This window comes from Lemur catta, chromosome 17 (assembly GCF_020740605.2).
Source record: "Lemur catta isolate mLemCat1 chromosome 17, mLemCat1.pri, whole genome shotgun sequence".
Taxonomy (NCBI): domain Eukaryota; kingdom Metazoa; phylum Chordata; class Mammalia; order Primates; family Lemuridae; genus Lemur; species Lemur catta.
The window spans coordinates 9,563,164-9,585,905 of NC_059144.1; the positions used below are offsets into that span (position 1 = coordinate 9,563,164).

General features: G+C 45.8%; 1 protein-coding gene across 1 annotated transcript; it reads right to left on the reverse strand.

The window, feature by feature from the left end:
- Positions 1-12,754: 12,754 nt before the first annotated feature.
- Positions 12,755-22,530, reverse strand: LOC123622460 (N-acetylneuraminic acid phosphatase). The gene is made up of 2 exons (XM_045528851.1): positions 22,386-22,530; positions 12,755-14,986 (listed from the first exon to the last, which is right to left on the reverse strand). The coding sequence occupies exons 1-2, from the start codon at positions 22,473-22,475 to the stop codon at positions 14,330-14,332; spliced, it is 747 nt and encodes a 248-aa protein (XP_045384807.1). The 5' UTR covers positions 22,476-22,530; the 3' UTR covers positions 12,755-14,329.
- Between the last annotated feature and the right edge of the window lie 212 nt (positions 22,531-22,742).

A 22,742-nucleotide genomic window follows, 5' to 3' on the forward strand; every position in this document is an offset into this window, starting at 1 on the left:
AATCCAGTGTAAATAATTGGATTATTGTATATGTCATATGTGAAGACTGGTTTAAAAAAATACAGTTGTATTCTGGCTAAATTTTAGTTCTATTGCCAGGAGTAAGTTAATTTTTTAAAAGTATAAATCTAAAAAATAAAAAAAAAGTGGAAATCTAACATATCCCAGTCAGAAAGACTATAATTATAAAGAAATCTTAGAAAGTATAACTGTCTTAGAAGTGATTATAGTAACACAGTTGTTGATGTTGGCTAAAGACCCTGTTCTATTCAGTCAGACTGTGCAAACATGTCAATCAAAATAAACATCTATGCCCAAGCAATGTTGAAAATTCAAAAACACAGGATAAGGAGACCCACCATCATGAGAGTAAAGCCAAAGAATTTAATGAGAAAAAGAAAGTTGCATAATTCAAAACAAAATTAAAAGAAAAATAAGCTGCAGGCATATTGTACATTTCCACCTCAAATGAGCATCTCTGAAGCTGTGAGTGGTGACTATTTGGGCACAGGATCAGTTTCTCAGTCTTGACCGACATGGAACACAAAACGGAAGAGCTTCCACATCAAAGTGATAGATGGAAGTACACATCTACTCCAAACTCAACTAAAACTGCAGTAAAGGAATTTAAACATACAAATACACACACACAAACCCACAACAACCAGGAAAACAGGCAGCAGTCACAACAAAATTTTGGAAGCTGGAAAGCATAAGGATGAGTGGCAAAGGATACGAGACCTAAAGAAAGCCAAGTCTAGGCCAGCAGTGGGGAAAGCTGAGAAGTGTTGAGTTACGCAGCAGACTCCTCCAAAGATGCAGGTACTGACACCACCAGATGCTGTCATTGTCCCAAAGAAGGAAGAGGCCTCTGAATTAAGCAGGATGGGGTAAAAGGTGTTCAAGATATAAATGGATCCCTGTCCCCACTGCAACCTCACATCCTCACTCAGCAGACATCGGGATGCTTCTCTATGGGGTAAGAAAGAGGGTCTCTAGACTGGCGTAGTTGGGCTCAGGTATAACCAGAAACAGAGAGATTAGGTGACCATCTGCATACCACAGACTCCACCCCCTCCCCATTCAGCTCCTAGGTGCTGACACTAGACACCTCTACTCTGCAATCTGGGAGATTTTTCTCTAGGAAACCAAACCAAGAAAAAGACCTTGAGACATTGACCTCAGGGGTCCCTCAACTAACAGCCCACCCAGATACTCCATAGTAAAAGAACCTCTGAGTCCATCCACTTATGTAGAGATTCCAATCAGCATTTTCATATCTCCTCTCTTAATCATGAATAACTGGTTAATGGGCATTTGAGGAAAGCCTCTAATATGAATATATAGACCAAAATAAACAGATTAGAGAAACTTGGAAGAAATCTGGATTCTGTGGATTCTTCAAAAACTTAAAAAAAATTTTTTTTAGAGATTATATTCCATTCATAAAAGAAAAACATGTTATTTAAAAAGGAACCTTTAGAAAATTAAAAAAAAAAACTCTTGTAAATTAAAAACATATGATAGTAGGGGGAAAAAATCAAAGAAAGAATGGAAGACAAAGTTGAAACAAAGTAACAGAGATGGAAAAATAGGACAGAATAAAGCAAAAGGGAAGGTCAGTAGGACCTCTAACTGATCGGTAGGAGTTCCAGAAAGAGAAATCAGAAAAACAAAAAACAGAGGGGAGGCAATTATTGTATCAATGAAATCATTACATCCCCCTCAGGACTAAAAAAGATTTTGATTGAAAGGGTTCACAGAGTGCCAAGCACACAGGTTGGAAACATACCCTCAACCAAGGCACAACCGCATGAACCACTGGAGGAAAAATAAGGTTCTAAGAGTTCCAAGAGAGGAAAAGAAACTGGCCACATATAATATAAAGGGCTGCTAGAAGACCATAAGCCAATGCCTTTAAAATTCTGAATGCAAATGACATCCAATACATGCTATTAAACTATTGATGGGAGAAGACAATAAAGACATTTTCAGACACTTAAGATTTCAAAACTTTTACCTCTCATACACATGTATAGGGAATGTATGCAAGGATGTGCGCCACCAAAAAGAGGGCGCCAATCAAAAAAGGGAATACACAGGATACAGAAAACAGGAAATCTGGCATAGGAGGCAAAGGGAATCACTAGGATGGTGATATGCACCAGCTAGAGAGGGCAACTAGCCCAGGCTGGACAGGAGGCCGGGGCTCCACAGCTGTGCGGACCTTGCCCTCACAGTGAACTGACAGGTGTAGGGAAAGTTAATGGAATCATCACATTTACTGACAGGAGTCACAAGGGTCTCATGTGCAGGGATGAGACCATAAGGATGTTATGCTCCAAACACAAATGGCTTAAACAAAAGATTCATGACTCTCTTTCAAATATTATCTTAGCAAGAGAATTGTTTCCTAAAACCGAAATGCAGAAATAAAAAATCTCCCTGAATTCTAGTTTCACATACTTCTATATATAGACATACAGGAAGCTGCTAACAGCAGCAGTCTTTAGGGCAGGTGGGTTGTGGTTCCTTGGGAAAAAGATAACGAGACTGGCTTTTCACCACTCACCCTTTTATTTTTTTTTACTTGTGTACTGCAATCAGTAATTGTTCAAAAATGAATTAAAACATATTCCCTAATTAAAAAAAAAGAATGGAATTAAAAAGATCCGAGCATCATACATAGTGAAAGTTTTATGAAATGTAAATATATAAAACTATTTAATACACGTATATTAATGTTCACTATAAATGTTTAAGGGGTTATTATGGAAAATATTTCTTACTGTAGGTTGCAATGAAGTTTGAAAGCAGTAGTGTTAGAGCCAGATTCCCTCGGCCCCGGGAACAGAATGACAGAGTCACTGAGGCTGTAAAAGGCAAAGGAGTTTATTGACTAGTTCGAACTAGGGTCCAAGCCCCGAGCACCAACGCAGTGGTCTCTTTCTATGGGCAGGGACCCCGCGCAGCGGGAGTACAGGTCTTTTATATTTTTTTTTTTTTTTAGCTCTCTATCGCAACCAAGCGTTTAAGCAAGCAAGCCTTGTATACAAAAGCGGACTTTGGCTGTTAGCTATAAGTTAGGCAAGCAGGCCTTGTATACAAAAGCGGACTTTGGCTATTAGCTATAAATTAAGCAAGCAAGCCTTGTATACAAAAGCGGACTTTGGCTATTAGCTATAAATTAAGCAAGCAAGCCTTGTATACAAAAGCGGACTTTGGCTATTAGCTATAAATTAAGCAAGCCATCACAGAATTAACTAAAATGTTGTTTCAGTCCTGTTCTACATTTTCCCCCCTTTTCTTTGTTTATACGAGCACTCCTGCTCGTATTTGGTTTATGGGCCTCTTATGTCTTTCATTTCTAAGCTCTGGTGCTGCTGTCGCAAAACCATTAATTGTACAGTGTTAACCCGTTCTTTTACAAAGGCAACCAGCCTATTTAGGATACATGGCCCGAGAGTGAGAATGAGCAGGATTACAATTAGGGATCCTAGTATAGTGGAAAGCAAAGTAGTTAGCCAAGGGGAGCTATTGAACCATGACTCAAACCATCCTTCTCTTTGTTCACGCTCACGCTTTCGCTTTGCTAGTCCCTCTCTGACTTTAGCCATAGTATCTCTAACTACTCCAGTGTGGTCAGCGTAAAAGCAGCACTCTTCTCCAAGGGCCGCACATAGCCCTCCTTGTTGGAGGAATACAAGGTCCAGTCCCCTCCGGTTTTGCAGCACCACCTCAGACAGTGAGCTTAGGGACTTTTCTAAAAGGGAGATGGATTTTTCAATTCTGGTTATGTCTTCATCTACGGCAGCCCTTAGATGGTCAAATCCTCTATGTTGCATGGCTAAGGCTGAGATGCCTGCCCCTGCTCTTATTACACCCAGGCCAAAAAGGGTAGCCACGGTTATTGCTGTAAGGGGCTCTCTCCTTTTTTTAGCTAACCTGGCTCTGCCTGTGCCCTTTGTCCATGCATCGTATACTATATCTTCTTGATGGTAAATAACCTTAGGGAATACTAACACCTGGACACAGAATTCCTTAGACTCATTAAACACAGACAGACTAAGACATGGAGTCAGGCCTACTTCAGAACAGAGCCACCACCCATTGAGTGCTGGAACGATCCATTTTGTCTTTACAGTCCGGTTTACCAAAGGGTGGATTTTGGCACAGAACTGTGTATGAGTGGGGGTTACCTTTTCTATACAGATTCCACTCTTGGCAACTACCTGAAGTGTTAGCCCGGGGCCCTTGTGGTCCCATATGCAAGATCCAGGGGCTTCTTCCTCTGAGTAGTTGAAGGGAGCAGTTAATCCAACTGCTTCATAGAAAGGGGGTCTAATATCATAGCATAACCAGCAAGCTGCCGTAGCATTGGGGTCGGAGCGATTTAAAGCCCCATATGCCGCGATCAGCATTTTTCATAAAGGGTCCTGTGGCTCTTGCACTTTTCATAGAAGGTTCTTTGCTACCGGAGCCTGTTTTCTGGGGGCCACCTGAGTTGCCTCTGAAGGTATAAGTGGGGTGCTGGTGGGTTTCTGGGTTGTCGGGCACTGGGTATACTGTTTTTCTGTCAGCACCCTATTGGGCCCTACAGCACCTTGGATGGGAGAAACCCGCAGCTTAATTTGTATTACAGTGCCTCGCCCCCCTTTGCTGTGATCATAGAGGGTGAATCCCCAATATAATCCCGTGACCCACTGTCTGTCCTTCTTTCCTTCCTCCGTAAACCTCACACGTACTAAGTTACAGTCAGAGGCATACCTGGTTCGTGAGCACGGCCGGACAAAAGACATTTCGATGAGAAGAGATTGGACCTGCCATTTCCACTCTCCATCATTGGTGGTCACACATCTCCAGGATGCACAGTAGAGGGACTCAATTCCCCCGCATGTGCGTCTCATTTCCCCTGTTCTAAATCCACAAGCATCTTTGTTCCAGGCACTTCTATCACTGGGCCACACGAGTCAGTCTGGTCTTCAGGGAATTCTTTGGATCTGCTGAGGCCCTCCACTGATCTTGCTGCTGCTCTTGTTCACCCTCGCTGGCAGGTCTCACGTGAGAGTGGTGTATCCAGGTTGCCACACCATCAACCTTTAGGGCAGTGGGGGTGACAAGAATAATCTGAAAAGGTCCCTTCCACCTGGGCTCTAGGGTTTTGTTATTATGCCTTTTCACCCATATCCAGTCTCCCGGCTGGTAAAGGTGCCCAGTATCCTCTCTCTTCCCCTCTTGGGTTGTCTGGTAAAAAGCTCGGAGCGCAGGCCAAATCTGGCCCTGGACTCGCTGTAGAGCCTGTACAGCCTGTAGCACCTCTTTTGGGGCTTCAGGCGCAGCCCCAAAAGTTATTTTTGGCACTACTGGTGGAGGAGCACCATACACAATCTCAAAGGGGGTTAGGCCTAAATGATAGGGGGTGTTTCGTGCTCGGAACAGGGCGAAGGGAAGGAGGGTCACCCAGTCTCCGCCAGTCTCTAGGACCAATTTAGTCAAAGTCTCCTTCAGGGTTCTGTTCATTCTTTCTACCTGCCCTGAGCTCTGGGGATTATATGCACAATGTAATTTCCAATCTGTCCCCAGTGCCCGGGCTAGTCCCTGACTAACTTGACTTGTGAAGGCTGGTCCATTGTCAGACCCTATGCTCTCTGGCAGCCCATACCTGGGAACTATTTCCTCTAATATTTTCTTTGCCACTATTAAAGCAGTTTCTCCTTTAGTAGGAAAGGCTTCTACCCACCCTGAGAAGGTATCTACCATGACCAGTAAGTATTTGTACCCATATTTCCCTGGTCTTACCTCTGTAAAATCTATTTCCCAAAACAATCCAGGTTGCCTCCCCCGTTCCCTGGTACCTGTATGGGTCCCTCTGACCTTCCCCGGCTGCATAACCTGGCAGACACGGCAGTTTTTGACAATGTCCTCTGCCGTCTTCTCTTGTGATTTGAATCTGAGTCGTGCCGTGGCCAGCAGCTGTAACATGTTCTTTTTTCCAAGATGCGTTGTCTGGTGCAAGTGCCCTAGTAGGTGATTCCCTAAGGCCTCAGGGACTATCAGGCGATGTTCTCTGTCTTGGAACCAGCCGTCCTTGTTCGGCGTCGCCTGCAGCTTTTCTGTGGCCCACCTTATGTCCGTGCTGGAATAGTCCGGTTGGGGGGGCATCTTTCCCATCCCAGGGGGCGGCAAGCTTAGATGCAGAACATCGGTTAGTACCGGCCCTTCCGCAGCCCTTTTTGCCTCAATGTCCGCGGCCCGGTTGCCCTTGGTCTCAAGGGAGTCCCCCCTCTGGTGCCCCGGGGTATGGACTACAGCCACTGCCTTGGGTAGCAGGATGGCTTCCAGTAATTGGAGTATCTCCGATTTGTGCTTAATTTCCTTGCCTTCAGCTGTAATGAAGCCCCTTTCCCTATAGAGGGCTCCGTGTATATGTACTGTCCCGAAGGCATAGCGGCTGTCAGTATACACCGTCAGCCTCTTCCCCTGCGCCCGACGAAGGGCTTCTGTCAATGCAACCAGTTCAGCCTTCTGGGCCGAGGTCCCCTGTGGAAGGCGTGTGGCCCAGATAAGCCTGCCTTGCTCATCTACTATGGCCGCCCCTGCATACCTGTGTCCGTCCCGGATGAAGCTGCTCCCATCCGTGAACCAGATCAGGTCGCTGTTTGTGAGGGGGCGGTCTCGCAGATCACTCCGGGCCATCTGGGTCTCAGCCAGGATCTCAAGGCAGCTGTGTTCAGGCATTGTTGGCACCGGATCTGGCAGAAGCGTGGCTGGGTTCAGGATGGCAGGAGTCCGGAATCCGATGCGAGGGGCGTCTAACAGAAGCCCCTGGTAGTGAGTCAGCCTCGCGTTTGTGATCCATCATCCTGGCGGCTGCTTCAAGATCCCCTCTATGGCGTGAGGGGTGGTGATGTGCAGATGCTGGCCCAGGGTGAGCTTGTCGGCATCTTTGACCAGCAAAGCAGTAGCTGCAATGATTCGCAGGCACGCAGGCCACCCTGCTGCCACCGGGTCTAGCTTTTTGGACAGGTACGCTACTGGCCGTTTCCAAGGTCCTAATGTCTGTGTAAGCACTCCCTTGGCTATTCCCTTTTTCTCATCTATAAACAGGTGGAACTCCTTTGTGAGGTCAGGGAGCGCCAAGGCCGGGGCCTCTAACATAGCTTTTTTTTAGGGCCCGGAAGGCGTCTCTCATTTGCATAGTCCATTCCCATTTCTGGCCCACTTTATAGCCTTCATATAAGGGCCGAGCTTTTTCTGCAAAACCTGGGATCCAGGGATGGCAGTACCCTACTGACCCCAGGAATTCTCGCACTTCTTGACATGAAGTTGGGGTGGGAATCCCTAACACAGTCTGTTTCATTGCCTCAGTCAGCCATCGCTGACCTTTTTTTATTTTATATCCTAGATAAGTGACTTCTTCTTTGCAGATCTGGGCCTTTTTAGCACTGGCCCGATATCCCCGTTCACTTAGCACCCTAAGCAGGTCCTTAGTGCCTTTCAAGCAGGTCTGTGGGGTTGGGGCAGCTAGTAGCAGATCATCTACATACTGCAGCAAAGTCACTTTTGGGTGGTTGGCACGGTATTCACCCAAATCATCATGAAGGGCCTCATTGAACAAGGTGGGTGAGTTCTTAAACCCTTGAGGCAGCCTTGTCCAGGTCAGTTGCCCCTGAATTCCCCTTTCCTCATCTTGCCATTCAAAGGCAAATATTTCCTGGCTGCGCGGGGCTACTGCCAAACTGAAGAAAGCATCTTTTAAATCCAGGACAGTGTACCAGGTTTGTGTCGGGGGAAGGGTGCTTAGCAGGGTATAAGGGTTGGGAACCGTAGGGTGGATGTCTAGGACCCGCGCGTTGACCTCCCTGAGGTCCTGCACAGGCCGGTAATCTTTCCCACCCGGTTTCCTCACTGGCAACAACGGAGTGTTCCAAGCTGACTGGCACTTTCGGAGGATTCCAGCATCTAGAAGCCTTCGAATGTGGGGCATTATGCCCATCTTGGCCTCCTGGGGCATAGGATATTGCCTGACCCGGGCTGGTTCAGCTCCTGGTTTCAGTTCAATAGAGAGAGGCGGCCGATGCTTTGCCTATCCTGCTCCCCCTGTCTCAGCCCAGGCTTCAGGAAACTCATGAAGCCAGTAGCTCATTTCCCCTTCCTGATTGATCTTCATGGGCTGATACAGTCGGTACTCGTCTGCCTGAGCCAAGGTCAAGATTTGAGTAACCCGGGGGCTACTGATAAGATTGCCTTTATTATCAGTTATTATTATTCCTTCTTCTTCAAAGTAGATACGGGCCTTTAATTTTGTGAGTATGTCCCTTCCTAATAATGGGGTGGGGCATTCTGGAATGACCATAAAAGCATGACTCACTTGCCCCGAGCTCAAATCTAACTTTCGTTGAGTGGTCCATTGGTAGGGCTTAATTCCAGTCGCCCCCTGTACCCAGCTAGTCTTATTGGATAGTTTTTCAGTAGTTTTGGTAATCACCGAGTATTCTGCCCCTGTGTCCACCAGGAAGCTAACTGGGTTCCCCTCCACTTGCAAAGTTACCCTGGGCTCGGGGAGGGGCACCGAACCCCGTCTTCCCTATTCATTATCTTCTCCTTGCCCTGCTAGTAAGACTCTCTTAGGCGACGCTCTGCTCCCTGGGCCCCCCTTTTTCTTGGGACATTCTCTAGCCCAATGTCCATGCTCCTTGCAGTGGGAGCACTGATCCTTGCCTAGTCTTTCCCTCCGGGGTCGTTCTTTGCCATCTGCCCCTGACTGTCCCCTTCCCATGGCTGCAAGTAGGATCTTAGCCATCTCCTTATTTGCCTTACGTGCCTCACCGGCCTGGAACTTCCTATCTTCCTGTCTCATTCTTTCTAACTTTTCTTCCGGCGTCTCCCTATAGTTATAGACTTTTTCCGCCACTTCCAGCAGGTCTTTCAAAGTTTTCTCACTCAGCCTTTCTATTTTTTTGCACTTTACGCCTAATGTCCGGGGCTGCCTGGTTAACAAAAGCCATCATTACTGCCGCCTTGCTCTCTTCTGCAGTGGGATCTATGGGAGTGTACTGTCTGAAAGCCTCCATAATCCTTTCTAGATAAGCCGCTGGACTCTCCTCGGGCCCCTGCCGAACATCCCCTACCTTAGCCAAATTGGTCGGCTTCCGTGCCGCCGCCCGGAGACCGGCCATCAGAGTCTGGCGGTAGACCCGGAGACGCTCCCTACCTTCAGCCTCATTGTAGTCCCAGGGCGGCCGTTCAAGGGGAAAGGTCTGGTCGATGACCCGAGGGTTGACAGTAGGCCTGCCGTCCTCTCCAGGAACTAACTTTCGAGCCTCCCCCTGGATTCGCTCCCTCTCCTCCGTGGTAAAGAGAACCTTAAGTAACTGTTGGCAGTCGTCCCATGTGGGCTGATGAGTGAAAAGGACAGAATCTAAAAGGTTAATTAGATCTCTCGGATTATCAGAGAAATTTGCATTTTGAGATTTCCAATTATAAAGATCACTGGTGGAGAAGGGCCAGTACTGATGTGCCTGCTCCCCATCCACTCCCGGGGGTCCCACGGCCCTCAAGGGAAGCGCCCTCACTGGTTCAAGATCTGGAGTTTGTCCAGTCCGTTGTCTAGTGCCGTACGCCGGCCCCCCCGTCGGAGGCCCTGTCTTCCCCTGGGCCGCGGGAGCCGCAGGAGCCGCCTGGGCCCCCTGGGATCATAAGGTGGGGGTGTATGCCACTCTAGGTCTATTAAATCTGGATATAGATTAGAGTCTGGCAGCACAGGTGACCCTGTGGGCTGAGGATCCTGCACCCCACTCTTCTTTATCTCTTTGGTAACTAGGGCTTGTGTCCTCTTCCTTGATGCTGGCAGGAGGGCCCTTAGCCAAGGTGGCGGATCCTGGACCAAGTCTTGCCAGACTATAATATAGGGGGTTTGGTCCAGATGACCGTGATGACCAAAGACTATCCCTTTTATTTTTTCAATAAGCTCAGCATCAAATGTTCCTTCCTGTGGCCATCCTACCCCGAAGGCTGGCCACTCTGCCTCACACAAAGTGATAAATTTATTTTTCTTTATATCCAAGGAAAGACTGTGTGCCCTTTCCTTAACATTTTTGAAATGATCAATGAGGATAGATAGAGGCATTGTCTGAGTCTGACCCATGCTCACAAGGGTATCAGGGGAGGGAGTTCTTTCAGGTGTCCGCCTGGCTGTGTCCCTCGCGGGAACTTAGGCGCGTCTTGGCTAAGGTGTACCCGTATAAAGCCCGGGCCCGGTCCCTCCTTTTTAGGGGAGTGAATCACCGTTATGCCGTATGACGTCGCCACAGAAACGCAGGTTAGGACCCACTCAGATTCCGTAGCCGTAGCCGTGGAACCTCATACAGTCACACTTCATTCACTCAGTCAGACAGACAGACTTTACCTCTTAGAAGGGAGGGTCGATCCGGAGCCACGCTAGGACTCCCACTACGACCCAGTAGAAGAATGTAAATGCACACTTCTGTGGAGTACTCCAAGCCTGGGGTGCTACAGTGTATAGACCGACACCAAACACCAGGGCTAGTGAACAGAGGAGGAAGAGCTGCACCCAGAACACTGCACCTTCCAAGACCAGGCGCGTCATAGAAGCGAAAAACACAGACGAGACGACAAAGTAACGACAACGGGGGAACAAACAAAGACAGAATGACAAACAGCGGCCCCGGACTTATCCCCGCTCGGGGGTGCCTCCCGCAACACACAACTTAGCCGGCTACCGTTTGGATTCCTCGTCAAACGGATCCACCTGGTTTCGCCTTTCCAAACACCGTTTCCATCAAGTGGCCCCGGACTTATCTCCCCTCTCAGGAGTGCCTCCCACTGACTGCCGAGTGGCCCCGGACTTATCTCCCCTCTCGGGAGTGCCTCCCACTGACTGCCGAGTGGCCCCGGACTTATCTCCCCTCTCGGGAGTGCCTCCCACTGACTGGAAACCAAAAAAAAGCAAAACCAACCGTGGGGGTGACGGACGTCTCCTGTCACTCCCGACCAGCGACCCACCAGCGCGTCCGCCTAAGTCTTCTGCCGGTCTCTTTCCAGGGCCCAATCACCTACACCGTACGGATTTCAAGAGTTCCAACTCCTCCTCGGATCCGGATTCTGTTCCAGGGGATTTGGGATCCCGGACGAGCCCCCAAAATGTTAGAGCCAGATTCCCTCGGCCCCGGGAACAGAATGACAGAGTCACTGAGGCTGTAAAAGGCAAAGGAGTTTATTGACTAGTTCGAACTAGGGTCCAAGCCCCGAGCACCAACGCAGTGGTCTCTTTCTATGGGCAGGGACCCCGCGCAGCGGGAGTACAGGTCTTTCATATTTTTTTTTTTTTTTAGCTCTCTATCGCAACCAAGCGTTTAAGCAAGCAAGCCTTGTATACAAAAGCGGACTTTGGCTGTTAGCTATAAGTTAGGCAAGCAGGCCTTGTATACAAAAGCGGACTTTGGCTATTAGCTATAAATTAAGCAAGCAAGCCTTGTATACAAAAGCGGACTTTGGCTATTAGCTATAAATTAAGCAAGCCATCACAGAATTAACTAAAATGTTGTTTCAGTCCTGTTCTACAGTAGACCAAGTAATTCTGTAATTGTAAAAACCTGCTTTCCTGCAATACTTACTGAGCATCCACTGGGTCTTGGGCACTCCCAGATCTAAGATGTGTGTGAACTAGTGGGTGGATATATACAGAGTGAGAACACACCCCTCTGGTGTCAGTGTTGCAGGTGCAGTACCCCCTCCTCTGTACCTGCAGTGTTAGGGAGGTTCCGGCTTTGTGTGAGCATGCCACTATGGGGAAACTTTGAAAAAAATAAAGATGACAAAACACCACTGTTACAACATTTTTTAATTTTAAGGAATATTATTCTAAGACAAAAATATTATTAATAACATCATAGGTTTATTCCAATATTTTAAAATATCTTCTGTAACATTCCACTCAGAAGGTAGAAAACCACAAAGTTCTTCCCTAAGGAAGGGTGCAAATGGAATGTAATATTGCATTACTGTACTATATAGAATACAAACTGTGAAGACAAGGAAATTCAGTGATTCCATTTTTTCCTCCTAGATCATTTTTGCTGAAGAACTGCTCACTTCACATCCTGAGAGTTGTCTTGTTGAGATTTACCACCACGATGTAGGAGCAGCAAACCTTTACCAGTTAGCATAATGAATGTGACGCTGCCTACACCCATCCTGTGGGATAGCTAAAAGAACAAACCCTTAGCATCACACTCGAATCAACCTATTAGAGAAATCACACACAATTACTTTTGGCAAAATCCTCCAACTTAGTTTTTAAATAGCTAAAATATAATCAAGGTATATATATGGGCACATATCTGGAACTACGAACATACCCTGTCCACAAATGTTCACTTTTATACCAAGAGCACCCTGGGACAGTCAAGGGCACAATCACATTTTTAAAAATCAAGAGTGGCCGGGCATGGTGGCTCACGCCTATAATCCTAGCACCCTGGGAGGCCGAGGCGGGTGGATCATTGGAGCTCAGGAGTTCGAGACCAGCCTGAGCAAGAGCGAGACCTCGTCTCTACTAAAAATAGAAAGAAATTATCTGGCCAACTAAAAATATATATAGAAAAAAATTAGCCAGGCATGGTGGCACATGCCTATAGTCCCAGCTACTCGGGAGGCTGAGGCAGTAGGATCGCTTAAGCCCAGGAGTTTGAGGTTGCTGTGAGCTAGGCTGATGCCATGGCACTCACTCTAGCCCGGGCAACAGAGTGAGACTCTGTCTCAAAAAAAAAAAAAAAAAAATTAAGAGTAAGCAGTAAATACAAAAGGGCATTTGCACAAGGCACAGAATCTTGTTTCTTAGTAGTAGACAGAAAACAACTGGCTAAAGAAATAGGTTCATAGAGGGTACAATCTAGAATTTGATTCTGAGTACAAATCTTGAAGACATAGCTATACATACCCAAAATAGTCTGACGCTTTACAATAGTAGTTTCTTATACAAGTTTAAAAAAAAAAAAAAAAAACCTAGCAAAAAACCCAAATCATACTTCCTTTATTAGCCACTTTAATAACCACTTTTATCCCTTAATGACTTTACTTCAAGGTTGGTTAGTATAATCATGAGACTGTGTAGCCTAATGGTCTAGGGAAAATTTTCTGGTTGCAAGCCGATACCTTGCTATGGAGCCATTAAGCTCCAAGTGAACCCTGAATTAGATATCCAAATTGGTGAAATGACATATTTCTAAAAATGTGAAAAACAAGAGACTTAAGGCAGATGGTGACTCCAAGAAGAGTCACTCAAGTACTAAAATGGCACCCTGGTAATGGCTCATAGCAAAACCTAATTTTCTATTAGGTTCATCTAATAGGTGAAACTACTGAGTCAGTAGAAAATAGATGGGGGGCTGCATGGGTCGGCCACACTGAGGCAACTGTCCTCTTATGGATCCCACAGGAAGAAAACGACTTTTGGTGCCATGTGGCTTATACTTATCCCCAGCAAGACACTGTAGTTCCCTCAACGCCATTGTGTGTCTGGGAGAAGACAGTCAAAATATTTCCACAAGAGGTAAAGACTACAAGGAAGCTACAAGCTCACTGCGGAAAGCTGTGAAAATGTCATGGTAAAGGAGCACCACAGGTTGATTTTAACAGCTTTTTAAACTGCAGGACCATTTGTCATGTATACACCACAGAAAAATTGCCCCTAGACCCCCCACAAAAAGGTCATGCAGAAAAATCAGATTCCTAATAGAAAAGAAAGTATATACCCAAAGCAGGTAAAAATATGGTTTGAAAAAACATGCAAAATATTTTCACTATGAAATGCCTTGATTTGCATGTGACTTAGTACCTATTTCATATTAACGAGACCCAATTGCTCTGATAAATTTCTATTATGTTTTAGAATATCTATTTTTTAAAAATATCTATTTTCCAGCCAGAACATAAAACTTACATTTGTGCATCCACATGTAAACTATCCTGCTTGGTATCACAAAGCCAAGATACGAAAAGATCAATGAAATAGTTTTTAAAAATCTCTAGTCACAGACTAACAAATAATATATTTCTTCAAGTTTTCTGGGCTACATTACTGACTTGTATTAATGCAATCTGAATTTTCAGATTTAAATACCAGTCAATGGTTGGTTGTCAAAACTTAAAAGCCACAGGGTTGGGAGGACTTTCATAATACTGGCTACTAAATCATAAATAAAATTATTCTTAGAACTGGACCATAGTAAGTGGAATGCCCTAACTTTGTTTAGTTCAAACTCTGCAAGTTGACGCTAACATTCATAATCAGGCCCTTTTATGTGCCTTAAGTAGATATACTGACTTTGCGGTCTATAGTTTGTAAAAGAGCAGGTAACTCTAGCACAGAAGAAACTATATAATGTGGAACAGGGGAAGACTTCAGCGGCACTATTCCATTTTTATTGATCCAGACTGTTGCTTTCAACCCTGCGTTGAGGCCTCCTTGTATGTCGGTTTCTAACGTGTCACCAACCATCACACAGTCCCCAGGCTGTACCCCGAGGAGATTGCAGCAGTAATAAAATATGGACGGTGCTGGCTTCTCCTCTCTCTGCTCTCCACCTATGACAACAGCGTCAAAATAGGACTGACAAGCACAAGCTTCGATCTTCTCCCTCTGGGTCTGTCTGTCCCCATTTGTTAATAAAAGTAGGCGGACCTCCTTTCGAAGTTCAGTGAGCATGGCTTTGACATCTTCTGCTAGTGTCATATGCTGTAAACGGGTAGATTTCCACAGGAAATAACATTCTTCAGCCAATTTCCTATTGGCTGTACCACCTTTTGTTTCCTGGATTGCTTCTTCCCAGTGTGCAGTCCTTAGGTCAGTAATGCACGTGTTGTAAGGATGAAAACATTCCTTGCTGAGTTTAACTTGAACTTTATCACAGATGATTTCAGCCTCTTCTTTATAATGGTATTTTGATTGTAAGAGCTTTATCACCTAAATAAAGGAAAATAAATCCATTAACATACTTCATGTCTTTAATAGTCATGTCCTAGGAAGCTGTGATCCTATAGGTGGCTGAGAGATTCTAACTCCACTCCTCTGCCCTGAAGCAGCTCTGTTCACCACACCATTTCTGGAGTTCAGAGACACAGAGTGAAGCTCTCCCAACCTCTCTAGACAATTCATTCACATTTTTAAAATCAGTTTCTTTTCTTTCTTTTTTTTTTTTTTGAGACAGAGTCTCACTCTGTTGCCCAGGCTAGAGTGCCGTGGCGTCAGCCTAGCTCACAGCAACCTCAAACTCTTGGGCTCAAGTGATCCTCCTGCCTCAGCCTCCCGAGTAGCTAGGACTACAAACATGCGCCACCATGCCCGACTAATTTTTTCTATATATTTTTAGTTGTCCAGCTAATTTCCTTCTATTTTTAGTAGAGACGGGGTCTCGCTCTTGCTCAGGCTGGTCTCGAACTCTTAACCTCAAACGATCCACCCACCTCGGCCTCCCAGAGTGCCAGGATTACAGGCGTGAGCCCGGCCTTCTTTTTTCTTTTGAGACAGTCTCCCTCTGTTGCCTGGGCTAGAGTGCAGTGGAGTCATCATAGCTCACTGCAACCTCAAACTCCTGGGCACGAAGAATCCTCCTGCCTCTGCCTCCTGAGTAGCTGGGACTACAGTGTGCATCACCAAGCCCAGCTAATTTTTCTATTTTTGGTAGAGACAGGCTCTCTATTTTGCTCACGCCAGTCTCAAACTCCTGGCCTCAAGCGATCCTTCTGCCTTGGCCTCCCAAAGTGCTGGGATTATAGGCATGAGCCAGTGTGTCCTAAAATCAATGTCTATTCTAAGAAGATTCTTCCTACACAGCTAACAACAATCCTTCATTTGGTAATTTAAAGTCCAATATTTTTCATTCTGGTTATGAAGACATGAAAATAAAACTTTGTTTAGTAAAACATTTTAAATTCCTGACAACCATTATTTACTTTTCCCAGAAAAAATAACACTAGTTCATCTAACCTTTTCTCATTTACTAAATCCAGTTCACATTTTGAAGACCCATATTGACCATCACATAAAATGGAACCCAATTCTATACTTTCAAAAACTAGTTCTTTGGATAAAAGATTTCAAGTAGTTCTGAGTCACCCTCTTTGTCATGCTGATTGTGAATCCCTCATGAGAATGAAGTATTCTTAGGCACTGGAGACTGGCCCTTGTACTAGGGCATTATCTGGTGGGTAAAACATGCAGCTCCGCAACCACAAATCCACAAATGCTAGGGTAGTGCCACAAAAGTTGTGTGCACAAGTCATCCCATAGGGTAGTTGGATAAGGGTTGGCAGAGGAAGTCACATTTAAAACAAGAAGTTAACAAGCAGAAAATGTGGGGATGAGAGTAAAATAAAATCATTCCGGACAGAAAGAACAGCATGAACAAAGACAAAGGGCTTGACAGTTCGTGAACTGGAAAAAGCAGCTGAGTTGAGTCAAATGGAGGCACGTGAGGGAGGAGGCTAGGATGAGGCTGTAGAGCCTGTTTGGAACCCCACGCCGTAGCAGATCCTAAATCCCCTGGGCATACATTATTCCCACACACGTCAGTGGCTTCATACTGCAAGTGTGGGCCTCTCTGCTGGTGGGCTTTATTTGGCCACAAGGGCACTAGAGCACAGACTGGGGCTGAAACTGTTGCCTGGGAGCAGCCCTCAACCAACGAAGGGTGGAAATTGATAGATAAATACCATACCTTTCTTGCCTCTTACAGGGGACACCTGAACCCTGTTCTGTGTACTGTCTCCCAGAGACCCCCGCCTGCTCATGGACACACCCTGTGTTAGGTTCCTTCCTCTCCCTGTCTCAGCTTCCCACCCCCTGCAGTGCTTCTTAGGAACACCTCCCAAATGAACCCTGCACTTGAAGTCCCTGTCCTAGTGTGCACCCAAGGAAAGCCAACCATGCCAGGCAATGCTGGATCTTCAGAGATGAGCACAATGCATACAGCTGGGACTAAAAAATGTGTGCTGTTGAAGCAAAACAGTCAGACAAATAAAAATGTGCTGCCGCAAACTACATGGGGTATCAGCGGTATGCTACTCATGCCAGAAACTCAACACACCTACTGAGAAGGAGAAAGAGATAAATGCACATATTCTTCTTCCCTCAGAGTATAAGAATCACTTACAACAAAGAAAAGGGAAATATTTTTTGGACTATTTGTGCTAATCAGAAAATGTAAGAGTTAAGAAAAATCTTATAAACTCAAGAAAAATATACCAGTCCTAAGAATTTTAGGTGGAGGCAAAACACTGAAAATTTTTGCTTCATAAAGTTAAATTTCAATTAACAAATCAAGTTTTATTGAGCTCCATGGTTATGCCACCATTTTTTCTAACATCAATTGAATGACTCTTAAGCTATGACTGACAGGCACTCTAAAGTTTCAGCAACCCTACAGCTACAGAAAAAGGACACAAAAGCCCAGTATGCTGGCACACGCCTGTAGTATCCAGCTAGAGGCTGAGGTGGGAGGATTGCTTGAGCACAGGAATTCAAGGCTGCAGTGATCGCACCACTGCATTCCAGGCTGGGTGACAGAGTGAGACCCCATCTCTTAAAAAGAGAGAGAGACAGAGAGAGAGAGAAAGAAAGAGAAAGGACACAAACCTCTAGGACTCCACAATGCTTGAGCTCAAACAGGAGCTGGCTCATAACTAGTAAACACAGAGCTTCCAATAAAGAATTGATTTCCTATTACTGCAGTTGGCACTACATTAAGCACATTCATGGGGCTCTGAAAGAGGAGGATTAGCTCACCTTAAACACGAGATGTTTGTAAAGGCAGGGCACACTGGTCCCAAGTTTCAAAATCTTTTCCTGTTACATCTCTTGAATTAACTTCCCCATTTTGTCAAACAGCAACTAATTACAGATTTGTTTGGGACACTAAGTAGCACTTAAGTAGTAGTAACATCTTCAGGATAAGAATTTATCATTCACTTGTTATTAGTTCAAACAGAAATAACACCTATGTTGAATTATTACATGTTATTACAAACTCTTATAATAGCTGCACTGAGAGAATGGGAGTTTTGATTGAATCGGGGGTGGAGGAAAAGATCTCTAATTTGGAGGTGTGATGGCATTGTTGTGCACAGAAGGCAGGCTTGAAAAGAAATTCGGTAAAATGAGCCCACCTGGTACTTGCAGGCCTGAAGAAAGGGGCCCTACTGTGATAGAGAAAGGGCGTCAGTTTGCAGACTAATATAAACTCAAAAACTTCATCTACTTTAAAACATTATTTTAAGGCTCTTGCTGAACATATACCAAAAAGCAAACTCCATTCTTCTATTTCCTGCTTCTTGGACTCAGAACTAAAGTTAATATCATCAATACTAAAGTTTAGCTAACTGATTTTTTTTTTTTTTGTTTTGAGACAGAGTCTCACTTTGTTGCCTGGGCTAGAGTGCCGTGGCGTCAGCCTAGCTCACAACAACCTCAAACTCCTGGGCTTAAGCGATTCTACTGCCTCAGCCTCCCAGGTAGCTGGGACTACAGGCATGTGCCACCATGCCCAGCTAATTTTTTCTCTATATATTTTTAGTTGGCCAGATAATTTCTTTCTATTTTTGGTAGAGACAGGGTCTCGCTCTTGCTCAGGCTGGTCTCGAACTCCTGACCTTGAATGATCCACCCGCCTCGGCCTCCCAGAGTGCTAGGATTACAGGCGTGAGCCACCGCGCCCGGCCTAGCTAACTGATTTTAAAAGATTTTTTGAGAGCTAGTTTGGGAACCTTATAATACTTCATAACACTTTAAGAAAAGTATTTTTGAATATCAATTACTTGGATCTGAAAGGGCTAAATTCCAAATAGAAGTAATTTAAAAATACATGCTCACAAAAATCTGTGGACTGCCTGCACACAGCCTAGTAATTCATTTCAAGTAGCCTTTCTGTTACTTTTAGTTCAAGTCTGTGCTCAAACATCACCTACTCAGTGAGGCCAAATCTGACTAACCTATTTAAAATTGTACTTCATTCCCTCTACTTCTTCTAACACATCTATAAATATAAACATATTTGATTTATTACTGTCATCCCCACCAGGAAGTAAACTCACAAATGCAGAAATCTTTTTTTTTTTTTTTGAGTCTCACTGCGTTGCTCAGGCTGGTCTTGAACTCTTGAGCTCAAGCCATCCTCCTACCTCAGCCTACTGAGTAGTTGGGATTACAGGCATGCACTACCACGCTTAGCTCAGAAATCTCTTCTGCTTTGTTCACTGAGAAACTCAAGTTTCTGCAGAAGACTTCCTCTTGAGTAGTGACAATGAAAGACAGGCCTGAAGAGGGAGGAAAGAAATAACATTCCGAGGTGATTAAAAAAAAAAAATTAAAGTTGACATATACACTCAGTATATGACCTCCTTCTCCCCAAGGCCAAGGCAATGGCTGGACCTTACTCCATTTCTCCACTCATAAACCATTCAAAATGACTTATGAAAGCTTGCACATTACTTTTGAACAGGTCAACATTCATGACTGATAATGTATCCTTATGTGATAAAGTATTCCTCGTATAGTCAAAAGCACACAGTTCCATTCTGCTCATTTCATAGGCTATTTACAAAGGAGGCAGTAATAGAACCTAGTCTGGAGGTAAGAATTTTTATCCATCCATTCAGCATTCAATCAACATTTACTATGTGTCAAACAAAGATAGTTAACATAGCTTGTTCTCTCCCAAGAAGCTATTTGGTTGCAAAAATTAATTGTAATATCCTTTAATAGGTGCACTGAGAAATATCTGAACAAAATACAGCACTGGTATAAGAGAGAGTGTAAAGAACAGGAAGAAACACAATCTAATTTTTGTTTTAGAAATACCACTGTCTCAGTGTGGCAGGCATGTATGTGGAGGATGAACTGGATGTGGAATACCTGGAGATAGGACGACAGCAGCAGTCTAGGTGAGAGATGAGTCCAGCTGAAACTGAGGTATGAGTGCAGGGATGTGCAGTGCAGGACAGACTAGGTGATAGGAGAGAAGGTGGTACGATTCACTCAGTGAACACTGGACGTATGTACTTCCCTGGCAACATATTAAACCTAGGCTGGGTGTGGGTGGCATGGGCCTGTAATCCTAACTCTTTGGCAGGCTGATGCCTGAGGATTGCTTGAGCCCAGGAGTTCAACTTTACAGTGAGCTATGATTGTGCCACTACACTCCTGTCTAGGTGACAGAGTGAGATCCTGTCTCAAAACAAACAAACAAATGGCAAAAAACCCTAACCAATAAACCAAACAAAAAAGAAACTATATTAAACCTACCTGATAACGTTACAGAGGACTAATACTATTATTCAAATTTTATGAGGATTTAAGGCTTAGAGGGGCTAAGGAACTTATTAAGGCGCTTTCAGCTAGGTTTTCAGGAGAGCTGTGATTCAAACTCAAATGTCTAATTTTAAAGCCTGAACTCCAGGCCCAAAGCAAGAATTTAATACTCACACACTGTGCTTAGCTTACTAAAAGCACCCAGGTAAACATGTACTGCGGGGAGCTAGCGATACTGGAGGCAATATAGCACAGAGTCACGGTCAAGGGCATGAAGATGCAAAGGACAATCAAAAGTGTGGAAAAGGCCAGGCGCGGTGGCTCACGCCTGGAATCCTAGCCCTCTGGGAGGCCGAGGCGGGTGGATCGCTCAAGGTCAGGAGTTTGAGACCAGCCTGAGCGAGACCCCGTCTCCACTAAAAATAGAAATAAAAAATTATCTGGACAACTAAAAATATATATAGAAAAAATTAGCCGGGCATGGTGGCGCATGCCTGTAGTCCCAGCTACTCGGGAGGCTGAGGCAGTAGGATCGCTTGAGCCCAAGAGTTTGAGGTTGCTGTGAGCTAGGCTGATGCCACGGCACTCACTCTAGCCCGGGCAACAAAGTGAGACTCTGTCTCAAAAAAAAAAAAGTGTGGAAAACCTCAGTAAGGTCATAAAAACAAACTGAAAATGTCCACTGATTTTGGCAATTTGGGAGGTGCCTACAGACCTGGCAAGTTTATTTCATTCTAGTGGTGAAGACAGAGTCATACTGCAATAGATTTAGGAATAAATAGGAGATAGATAGAGAACAAGGAGATAATGGGTATAGGTTTCTCCTCAAAGACATGGCTCTCAGGAGAGTCAGGCAACATCTTGTGCAGTAAGAAGAGTCCAAGGGAGACAGTCTTTTTAATTTTTAAAAAATATGGGACAAATATGAATATGAAACAGAAGTGGAATGCACCAAAAATATAGGATGAAGAGATAGGTGGAAGATCCAAGGAGACAAAAATTAACCGATGAAGCATAAGAAGGAGAGGCACTCAGGGGTGAAAGGATTAGCTTTTGAAAGTGGAACTTTTCTGGTAGAGGGATGAGGGATTAAAAATTACCTATCAGGTACAATGTATACTATTTGGGTGATGGCTACACTAAAAGCCTTGACTGCACCACTACACAATTCATTCATGTATCAAAAAGCCACTTGTACCTCCCAAATCTACTGAAATTAAAAAATCAATAGATTTAAACAGAAAGTGGAGTTTTTCACATCTGGTCAGTCTTTCGTTTTCTCCTCGAGGCTGCAGGCAGAGGAAGGGAAGTGGGGTGGATTAGGGGCTTGAGAAGCATGGGAAAGGTCTCAAGCGGCATCCACAGGTACAGAAAGGAGAAGAGACCGCTGAGCAACGCCTCACGGAAGGAATACCCCGTGTAGCACGGGCTTCTGCTGTGTTACCTCGGAAAGATACCGAAGGTCCCAGCCACACCAGCGAGGCCAGAGGGAGTTCTACTGAGAAATTCTCTGAAGCAGGGTTTAAGTCCAGGCTCGCCACTGATGGTTGTGTCACTGCTTAGGTCAAAACTGGGGCTAACCCTTCCAAGTCTCCGCAAGATCCACCGAGACCACGCGGTGGGGAGTCGACCCTCCCATGAGTCCGCCACCGAGAGCAGTCTTACTGGCCGGTGCAAAGCTGTCCCGGCCCAGCGCCGGTTCTCGTGCCATGGTGTGACGGTCTACCTGTGCGTGTGCGCAGGCCTTCCACCGTGGCAGCTTTAAGGACCTTCCGGGTCCCAAGCGCTGGAGGATCTGCAGAAGCCACCTCTCAGAGCCCGGTAGCTCCGCAGGTGAGCTGAGGCGCCAGGACGAAGGCCGCAGCCTCCCCCGTCCGCGCTCCCTAGTCCACTCGCCCCTTTCCCGCCCCTGCCCGCACGGGGACCGCTCCCGAGGCCTCGGGGCACAAGAGCGGCCAGTGCTCCGGGGTCCGAGCGGCGCGAGTAGGGGATGCGAAGCGCGCCGCACGGGGCGGGCCGTGCTGAGCCCGGAGGAGGGCCGCGGTAGAGGGGACGTTACCTCTAACATGCCTCTCCTGCTCGCCCCGGCCGTGTCGATGAGCGTGTTGTCCAGGTCAAAGAAAACCGCTCGCACGCGGCTCAACCCCATCGCGCTGGCCGCCCGCGATACCCGCCACCTCGCAGACAGCGCCCGCGCATGCGTGAGGCGGGCAGCGGGGAAGGCGTGGGCGGAGCCGTGAGTTCACCTGACCCTCTCGCGGCGCCTGCCAGCGGCCGCGGCCTCCCTTTGTATCCTCGCGGGAACTGCCGCGAGTTGTGTAATGCCCTGAGCTTCTGAGAACAGCGAGATCCCGCGAGACTCCGGGGTCCTGCTCTATGAAGTGCGTGGGCGGCGCTCGTGTGAGTCACGGGGTGC

What these genes read in the sequence shown, in the direction of transcription:
- LOC123622460 (XM_045528851.1), bottom strand. Translation starts at nt 22,475, where the DNA reads ATGGGGTTGAGCCGCGTGCGAGCGGTTTTCTTTGACCTGGACAACACG. An exon ending in GCAGGAGAGGCATGTTAGAG is followed by an intron (nt 14,987 to 22,385) that starts GTAACGTCCCCT and finishes TCCTTTATTTAG; the next exon opens with GTGATAAAGCTCTTACAATC.